The sequence below is a fragment of the Pan paniscus genome, chromosome 9 (assembly GCF_029289425.2).
Source record: "Pan paniscus chromosome 9, NHGRI_mPanPan1-v2.0_pri, whole genome shotgun sequence".
In the NCBI taxonomy this organism is placed as follows: Eukaryota; Metazoa; Chordata; class Mammalia; order Primates; family Hominidae; genus Pan; species Pan paniscus.
In genome coordinates this window covers 111,178,601-111,187,966 of record NC_073258.2, presented here as the reverse complement: position 1 = coordinate 111,187,966, position 9,366 = coordinate 111,178,601, and the positions used below count along the sequence as shown (strand labels likewise).

At 42.4% G+C, this 9,366-nt stretch overlaps 1 protein-coding gene across 2 annotated transcripts in view; it reads right to left on the bottom strand.

Annotated features, from left to right (window-relative positions):
- Positions 1-9,366, bottom strand: part of FDX1 (ferredoxin 1) — a 36,900-nt gene that overhangs the window by 19,801 nt on the left and 7,733 nt on the right. For both annotated transcript variants that reach the window (XM_034933641.3, XM_034933640.3), the window contains exon 2: positions 7,846-7,970. In XM_034933641.3, the coding sequence (XP_034789532.3) occupies positions 7,846-7,970 (125 nt within the window). The remainder of the gene's footprint in view (positions 1-7,845; positions 7,971-9,366) is intronic.

The following is a 9,366-nucleotide window of genomic DNA, read 5'->3' as shown; positions in this document are numbered from 1 at the left end:
TCAAAACCACAATGAGATACCATCTCACACCAATCAGAAAGGGCATTAGCTGTTGGCCAGGCGTAGTGGCTCACACCTGTAATTCTAGCACTTTGGGAGGCCAAGGCAGGCGGATCACTTGAGGTCAGGAGTTCGAAACCAGCCTGCCCAACATGGTGAAACCCCGTCTCTGCCAAAAATATTTTAAAAATTAGGTGGGCGTGGTGGTAGACACCTGTAATCCCAGCTACTCAGGAGGCTGAGGCAGGAGAATCACTTGAACCAGGGAGGCAGAGGTTGCAATGAGCCGAGATCGTGCCATTGCATTCCAGCCTGGGCAAAAAGAGCGAAACTATGTCTCAAAAAAAAAAAAAAAAAAAAAGGATATTATTAAGTCAAAAAACAACAGATGGCATGTTAAATGATGTGGTGGGGAGGGAAGATAATCTAAATCCAATCATCTTTTTTTATACAAAAGATGCTAGTGCTGAAAGCTTCAAAGCTTCACATAATTTAAAACTTAAGTTGAGATAATTTTCCTACAGAAAAAAAAAAAGGTAGCGGGGCAGGGCAGGGGTAAAGATGAATTTTCAGCACCCATAAACATCAGCCATTGCAGACTGAGGTACACTGCCACAGTTTTGTGCCTTCAACTACGTAACCAATTGTATTAGTCCATTTTCACGCTGCTGATAAAGACATACCTGAAACTGGGTAATTTATACAGGAAAAAGGGTTTAATGAACTTACAGTTCCACAATGGCTGGGGAAGCCTCACAATCCTGGCGGAAGGCAAGGAGGAACAAGTCATATCTTACATGGATGGCAGCAGGCAGAGAGCTTGTGCAGGGAACACCCCCTCCCCTTATAAAACTGTCAGATATTGTGAGTCTTATTCACTGTCAGGAGAACAGCATGGGAAAGACCTGCCCCCAAGATTCAATTACCTACCACTGGGTCCCTCCCACAACCCGTGGGAATTCAAGATGAGGTCTGGATAGGAGGGGACATGGCTAGACCATATCATTCTGCCCCTGGTCCCTCCCAAATCTCATGTCCTCACATTTCAAAACCAATCATGCCTTTCCAACAGTCTTAACTCTTTTCAGCATTAATTCAAAAGTCCACAGTCCAAAGTCTCATCCAAGACAAGGCAAGTCCCTTCTGCCTATGAGCCTGTAAAATCAAAAGCAAGTTAGTTACTTCCTAGATACAATGGGGGTACAGGCATTGGGTAAATATAGCCATTCCAAATGGGAGAAATCGGCCAAAACAAAGGAGCTACAGACCCCATGCAAGTCCAAAATCCAGCGGGGCAGTCAAATCTTAAAGCTCCAAAATGATCTCCTTTGACTACATGTCTCATATCCAGGTCACACTGATGCAAGAGCTGGGTTCCCATGGTCTTGGGCAGCTCCACCCCTGCGGCTTTGCAGGATACAGCCTCCCTCCTGGCTGCTTTCATGGGCTGGCATTGAGTGTCTGTGGCTTTTCCAGGCATACCATGCAAGCTGTCACTGGATCTACCATTCTGAGGTTTGGAGGGCAGTGGCCCTCTTCTCACAGCTCCACTAGGCGGTGCCCCAAAAGGGACTCTGTGTGGGGGCTCCAACCCCACATTTTCCTTCTGCACTGCCCTAGCAGAAGTTCTCCATGAGAGCCCTGCCCTGCAAAAAACTACTGCCTGGAACATCTAGGCATTTCCATACATCCTCTGAAATCTAGGCGGAGGTTCCCAAGCCCCAATTCTTGACTTCTGTATACTAGCAGGCTCAATACCACATGGAAGCTGCCAAGGCTTGAGGTTTGCACACTCTGAAGCCACGGCCCTAGCTCTACATTGGCCCCTTTCAGCCACAGCTGGGACAGCTGGGACACAGGGCACCAAGTCCCTAGGCTGTACACAGCAAGGGGGCCCTGGGCCCAGCCCACAAAACCACTTTTTCCTCCTAGGCTTCCAGGCCTGTGATGGGAGGGGCTGCCATGAAGATCTCTGACATGCCCTGGAGACATTTTCCCCAGTATCTCAGGGATTAACTTTCAGCTCCTCATTCCTTATCCAAATTTCTGCAGCCAGCTTGAACTTCTCCCCAGAAAATGGGGTTTTCTTTTCTATCGCGTTGTCAGGCTGCAAATTTTCCAAAGTTTTTAATGCTGTTTCCTTTTAAAACTGAATGCCTTTAACAGCACCCAAGTCACCTCTTGAATGATTTGCTGCTTAGAAATTTCTTCTGCCAGATACCCTAAGTATCATCTCTTAAGTTCAAAGTTCCACAAATCTCTAGGGCAGGGGCAAAATGCGCTAGTCTCTTTGCTAAAACATAGCAAGAGTCACCTTTACTCCAATTCCCAACAAGTTCCTCATCTCCATCTGAGACCACCTCAGCCTGAATTTCATTGTCCATATCATTATCAGCATTTTGGCCAAAGCCATTCCACAAGTCTCTAGGGAGTTCCAAACTTTCCCATATTTTCCTATCTTCTCCTGAGCCCTCCAAACTGTTCCAATGTCTGCCTGTTACCTGGTTCCAAAGTTGCTTCCACATTTGAAGTATCTTTTCAGCAGCACCCTACTCCTCATACCAATTTGCTTTATTAGTCCATTTTCACACTGCTGACAAAGACATATCCGAAACTGGGTAATTTATACAGGAAAAAGTGTTTAATGGACTTACAGTTCCATGTGGCTGAGGAAGCCTCACAATACTGGCAGAAGGCAAGGAGAAGCAAGTCATACCTTACATGGATGGCAGCAGGCATGCAGAGAGCTTGTGCAGGGAAACTCCCTCTTATAAAATTGTCAGATCTTGTGAGACTTATTCACTATCACAAGAACAGCATAAGAAAGACCTGCCCCCAGGATTCAATTACCTCCCACTGGGTCCCTCCTATAACAGGTGGGAATTCAAGATGAGATTTGGTTGTGGACACAGCCAGACCACCAGTATTGTTTTCCATTACCCTTCACCAAGTGATTTTTTTGTGAGCTTAAAAATATTCCTACTGTAATGTCTTTTTAAAATCCTATTTTCTAAGTACTTTTGTCTTTACAGTATCTACACCTAAATTAACAGCACCAAACGTCAGGCTGATTGTTTAGCCTTTTTTTGTGTTAGATCATGTTTAGCATCCATTCCAACGTTATTGATTTGGGACATATTTCAGTACCACACCATCACTAAATGAAAGTTTAGTTAACACAGTTACGAGATATTAAGATTTAAATTTTTTCAACAGCACAACAGCCACAACTTCCAATGCACACAAACAATAGCATGGTTTACCCACTTCTGTCAAAGATCAGAAAATATTTCTACCAGCTAAAGTGGCTCCACCATATGGCAGAAATCAAAAAATTCTTTGAAATAAATAAAAGCAGAGACACAGATACCAAAATCTCTGGGATGCAGCAAAAGTAGTGTTAAGATGAAGTTTAGAGCACTGAACGCCTATATTGAGGAGTTAGAAAGATCTCAAATTAACAATCTAAAATTAACCTAGAAGAACTTGAAAAACAAAAAACCCAAAGCTAGCAGAAGAAATAACAAACTCAAAGCAGAACTGAACAAAATCGAGACCCAAAAATCTATACAAAGGATCAACAAAACCAAAAGTTGCTTTTCTGAAAGAATAAACAAAATGGATAGACCACTAGCTAGATTAACAAAGAAAAAAAAGAGATGATCCAAATAAGCATAATTAGAAATGACAAAGATGGCATTACAACCAATCCCATAAAGATACAAAGATCCTAGAGACTATTATCAGCACCCCTATGCACACAACCTAGAAAACCTAGACACACAGACCAAAGGAACAGAATAGAGACCCGAAAAATAAAGCCATACATCTAGAAAATCTGATCTTTGACAAAGTCAACAAAAATAAGCAATAAGGAAAGAACTCCCTATTCAGTAAACAGTGCTGGGATTGCTGGCTATTATATGCAGAAGAATGAAACTAGACCCCTACCTATCACTGTATACAAAATTTAACTCAAAATAGATTAAAGACTTAAATGTAAGATCTAAAGCTACAAAAGTCCTAGAAGAAAACCTCAGAAATGCTCTCCTGGAAATTGGCCTCGGCAAAGAATTTTTATGACTAAGTCCTCAAAATCAATTGCAACAAAAACAAAAATTGACAAATGGGACCTGATTAAAGAGCTTCGACACATTAAAGAAACTATCAACAAAGTAAACACCCTAGAAAATGAGAAAAAATATTCACAAACTATGCATCCAACAAAGGTCTAATATCCAGAATCTATAGGGAACTTAAACAGATCAACAAGCAAAAAACAAATAACCTCATTAAAAAGTGGGCAGAGGGCCGGGTGTGGTGGCTCACACCTGTAATCCCAGCACTTTGGGAGGCCAAGTCGGGTGGATCATGAGGTCAGGAGTTCAAGACTAGCCTGGCCAACATGGGAAACCCCATCTCTACTAAAAATACAAAAAAATTAGCCGGGCATGGTAGCATGCACCTGTAATCCCAGGTACTCAGGAAGCTGAGGTAGGAGAATTGCTTTAACCCAGGAGGTGAAGGGTGCAGTGAGCCAAGATAGTAGCACTGCACTCCAACCTGGACAACAGAGTGAGACTCCGTCTCGGGGTTGGGGGGAAGTGGGCAGAGCAGGCATGGTGGCTGACACCTGTAATCCCAGCACTTGGGAGGCCAAGGTGGGCAGATCATTTGAGATCAGGAGTTCCAGACCAGCCTGGCCAACATGGTGAAACCCTATCTCTACTAAAAATACAAAAATTAGCTGGGCGTGGTAGTGAGTGCCTGTAATCCCAGCTACTCAAGAGGCTGAGGCAGGAGAATCACTTGAACCCAGGAGGTGGAGGTTTCAGCAAGCAGAGATCACATCATTGCACTCTAGCCTGGGTGACAGAACAAGACTCCATCTCAAAAAACAAACAAAAAAACAAAGTAAACACCCTACAGAATGAGAGAAAATATTCACAAACTATGAATCCAACAAAGGTCTAATATCCAGAATCAATAGGGAACTTAAACAGATCAACAAGCAAAAAACAAATAACTTCATTAAAAAGCGGGCAGAAGTCAGGCATGGTGGCTCACACCTGTAATCCCAGCACTTTGGGAGGCCGAAGTAGGCGGATCACTTGAGGTCAGGAATTCAGACCAGCCTGGTCAATGCGGCAAAACTAAAAATATAAAATTTTAAAATAATCATAAAATTATAAAAATATAAAACTACTAAAAATATAAAAATTTGCTGGCCGTGGTGGCACACCTTTATAATTCCAGCTACTCAGGAGACTGAGGCAGGAGAATCGCTTGAACTTGGGAGGCGAAGGTTGCAGTGAGCCCAGACTGCGCCACTGCACTCCAGCCTGGGTGACAGTGAGACTTTGTGTCAAAAATAAATAAATAAATATTTAAAAAAGAAGACATACAAGTGGTCAACAAACATGAAACATGAAAAAATACTCCACTCTGCAAATCAAAACCACAATGAGATACCATCTTGCACCAGTCATAAAGAATATCATTAAAAAGTCAAAAAATTACAGATGTTGGCAAGGCTGCGGAGAAAAGGAAACACTTAAGACAGTGCTGGTGGGAATGTAAATTAGTTAAGCTGCTGTGGAAAGCAGTTTGGAGATTTCTCAAAGAACTAAAAATGGAACTACCATTCAACCAAGCAATCCCAGTACTGGGTACATACCCAAGAGAAAACAAATAATTCTACCAAAAGACACATGCTCTCGTATGTTTACCTCAGCACTATTCATAATAGCAAAGATATGGAATCAGTCTGGGTGCCTGTCAATGGTGGATTGGATAAAGAAAATGTAATACACATATACCACGGAATACGCAGCCATAAAAAGAATAAAACTATGTCCTTTCCAGCAACATGGATACAGCTCAAGGCCATTATCCCGAGTAAATTAACACAGAACCAGAAAAGCAAAGTGTTCTCACTTATAAGTACAAGCTAAATACTGGGTCCCATGGACATAAAGTTGGGAACAGTAGATACTGGGCACTACCAGAGGGGGAAGGGAGAGGGGCAAGGAGGAAAACTACCTATTGGTTTCTAAGCCTACTGCCTAGGTGACAGAATCACTCACACTCCAGACTTCAGCATCACATGATACATCCATTTAACAAACCTGCACATGTACTCCCTGAATCTAAATAAAAGTTGGAAAATAAAAAGACATGAACAGACACCTCTCAAAAGAAGACACAGACATAAAAGCGGCCAACAAACATATGGAAAAATGTTCAACATCACTAATCACCAGAGAAATACAAATCAAAACCACAATGAGATATACCATCTTGACTTCAAGACAGGTTTGAGTCTTAGCCCTCTCACTTGCTGCATGTGTAACCAGGGAAACTTAATTTCCATGAGACTCAAGTTTCTTCAACTATCAAATGGAGAGTTAAAAAAAAAATCTACTTCATTTAACATATGCTAGAATAGTATACACTCAAATTCTAGTTGTTATAATTATTTTAAAACTAGCAAAAAAACCTTAGATTTAGTATTCAAGGCTGGGCACGGTGGCTCACGCCTGTAATGCCAGCACTTTGGGAGGCCAAGGCAGGAAGATCTCTTGAGCCCAGGAGTTCAAGACCAGGCTGGGCAATGTGGCAAAACACTGTCTCTACAAAAAATACAAAATTCAGCCAGGTGTGATGGTGCACCTGCAGTCCCAGCTACTCAGGAGGCAGAGTCGGGAGGATCACTTGAGTCCAGGAGGTCGAGGCTGCAGTGAACTGTGATTGCACGACTGCACTCCAGCCTGGGTGACAGAGCAAGATTCTGTCTCAAAAAATTTTTAAAAAGATATTCAGCAAATATTATTGAGTGCCAACTCTGGACAAAGCCTACTCCATGAGGTGACTCAGGTAACCTCATGGAGTACAGTCTTTCAAAAACTAATAATCTAATAAAAAAGACAGCCATTCTCTCTAAAAAGGAAAACTGTTATAAGCATTAACAAAGAGAGGTAGATTTAATATATCATGGGAAAACAGAAGAAAGATAAATTAATTCTGATCTAGAAATGGTTCTTTAAAGGGTAATGTGAACAGTGCCTTGAAAGAAGCAGAGTCAGATACGCTCCTTGAACCTTATTCCAGACCAGTGGTTCTCAAACTTGAACATGCATCAAAATCACACAGACAGCTGTTACAACACGCAATGCTGGACCTACCCCAGACTTTGTGACTCAGTAAGTCTGGGGCGGGGGCGGGGGCGGTGGGTGGGGGAGGAGTGTCTGAGAATCTGCATTTCCCAGGTGACACTAATGCTAATGGTCAAGGAAACCCTCTGAGAACTGCTAAACACACATTGCTTGAACAAAACTGACAGGTGATATACAGGGTACGCCTGAGGAAGTGTAAAAGGGCAGTTGCAGGAACACAGGCTTTGCACGTGTAGTTAAGGCATATGGTCAGAAGTCTAAAAATGAAAACTTTCTAAATAAATCACTTTCTAGGATAAGTTACCTTTCCTAGGAAGGTGAGCTGACATTCAAGATATTTAAGTACCCCTCTGTGCTATGACATTTATTCTCTCTAACCTGGTATCTTTTAACTCTACTCCCTACCGTCGGCTTTGTATCACACATATAAACAGTAAGGTAATGAGGCCACAGCAGATTTCTGGCCATGACTTATTTAAATGTACAAAGAACAGAACAACGGTGTCACTCTATTATTCTTTATAAACAAGAATATAACACTAACACATCCTGAATGTTAATATTTTACATAGCATGCTATAGGTTAAACTTCTTCAAAAAAAAACCACAAAATAAAAATTTGAAACCTAACAGTTTCACTTATGCATTTTAAGAAATGTTTCATACTCACCAAAGCCATCAATATCTAGATTATTTTCAACCACAACATCTAGCAGAGAATCACCAACTTTTCCTTTGGTTGTTAATGTTTCACCATCACGGTTTATAAAGTGGACTGTTATTTTATCTTCTGAGCTGGAAAAGAAAACAGTCCTTTAGTATTTTTAGTAATTTCAAAACATAATTTAAAAGAATTGGTTTAAAAGCCTATAAGGCCTCCAGAGTAGATGGGAATACAGGTGCCCAGCACCACGCCTGGCTAATTTTTTTTATTTTTATTTTTTGTAGTGACGGGGTGCCACCATGTTGCTCAAGCTGGTCTCAAATTCCTGGCCTCAAGCCATCTTCTCAACTTGGCCTCCTAAAACTCTGAGATTACAGGCCTGAGCCACCATGCCTAGCCGAAAGTATTTTCTTTTCTTTCCAAAGCTTATTTGGAAATCAAAGGCATATATATCTACCCACCTACCAGGTAATAAGCTCTACTACCTTACAGGAAATGGCAATGACTACCTGGTCAACGCCACCTGGTGGCCTCAGTATATGTCTCCCTAATAGTCACAGTTATAAAACATTTGGCAATTATTATCACTCATGAACTCTATTTTACTCTCATACAAGCCAGTGCAGTAGCTTGCACCTGTAACCCCAGTACTTCGAGAAGCTGAAGTGGGAAGATTGTTTGACGCCAGAAGTTTGAGACCAGCCTGGGCAACATGGCAAGATCCCATCTTTACAAAAAATAAAATAATTAGCCAGGTGTGGTGATGTGATCTGTAGTCCCAGCTAATTGGGAGGCTGAAACGGGAGGATCCCTTGAGCCCAGGAGGAGGAAGAGGCTGCAATGGGATATGATTGCACCGCTGCACTCCAGCCTGGGCAACACAGCAAGACCCTGTCATTTAAAAAAGAAAAGGCCAAGTGTGGTGGCTCATACCTGTACTCCTAGCACTTTGGGAGGCCGAGGCAGGGGACTGCTTGAGCCCAGGAGTTTGAGACCAGCCTGAGCAACACAGAAAGACCCTATTGCTACAAAAAATAAAAATGAGATGGTTGTAGGTGTGTGAAAAATAAAAGGCATGGTGGTATTTGCCCATAGTACCAGCTACTCATGGGGCTGAGGTGGATCACCCGATCCCAGAAGTTCAGGGCTGCAGTGAGCCGTGATTACACCATTGCACTCTAACCTGGGCAACAGCTCAAGGCCCTGTCTCAAAAAAAAACCCAAAAAAACAAAAAAACGTCATCACACAGCTCTCTGAAAAACATGAATGTGTCCATAAAAGACTAGACCAGGGTTGTAGTGAGCTTCTAAAAAGCAAATCATGGCCGAGCATGGTGACTCACACCTGTAATCCCAGCACTTTGGGAGGCCAAGGCGGGCGGATCACCTGAGGTCAGAAGTTCAAGACCAGCCTGGCCAACATGGTGAAACCCCATCTCTACTAAAAATACAAAAATTAGGCATGGTGGTACATGCCTGTAATCCCAGCTACTCGGGAGGCTGAGGCAGGAGAATCGCTTGAACCCG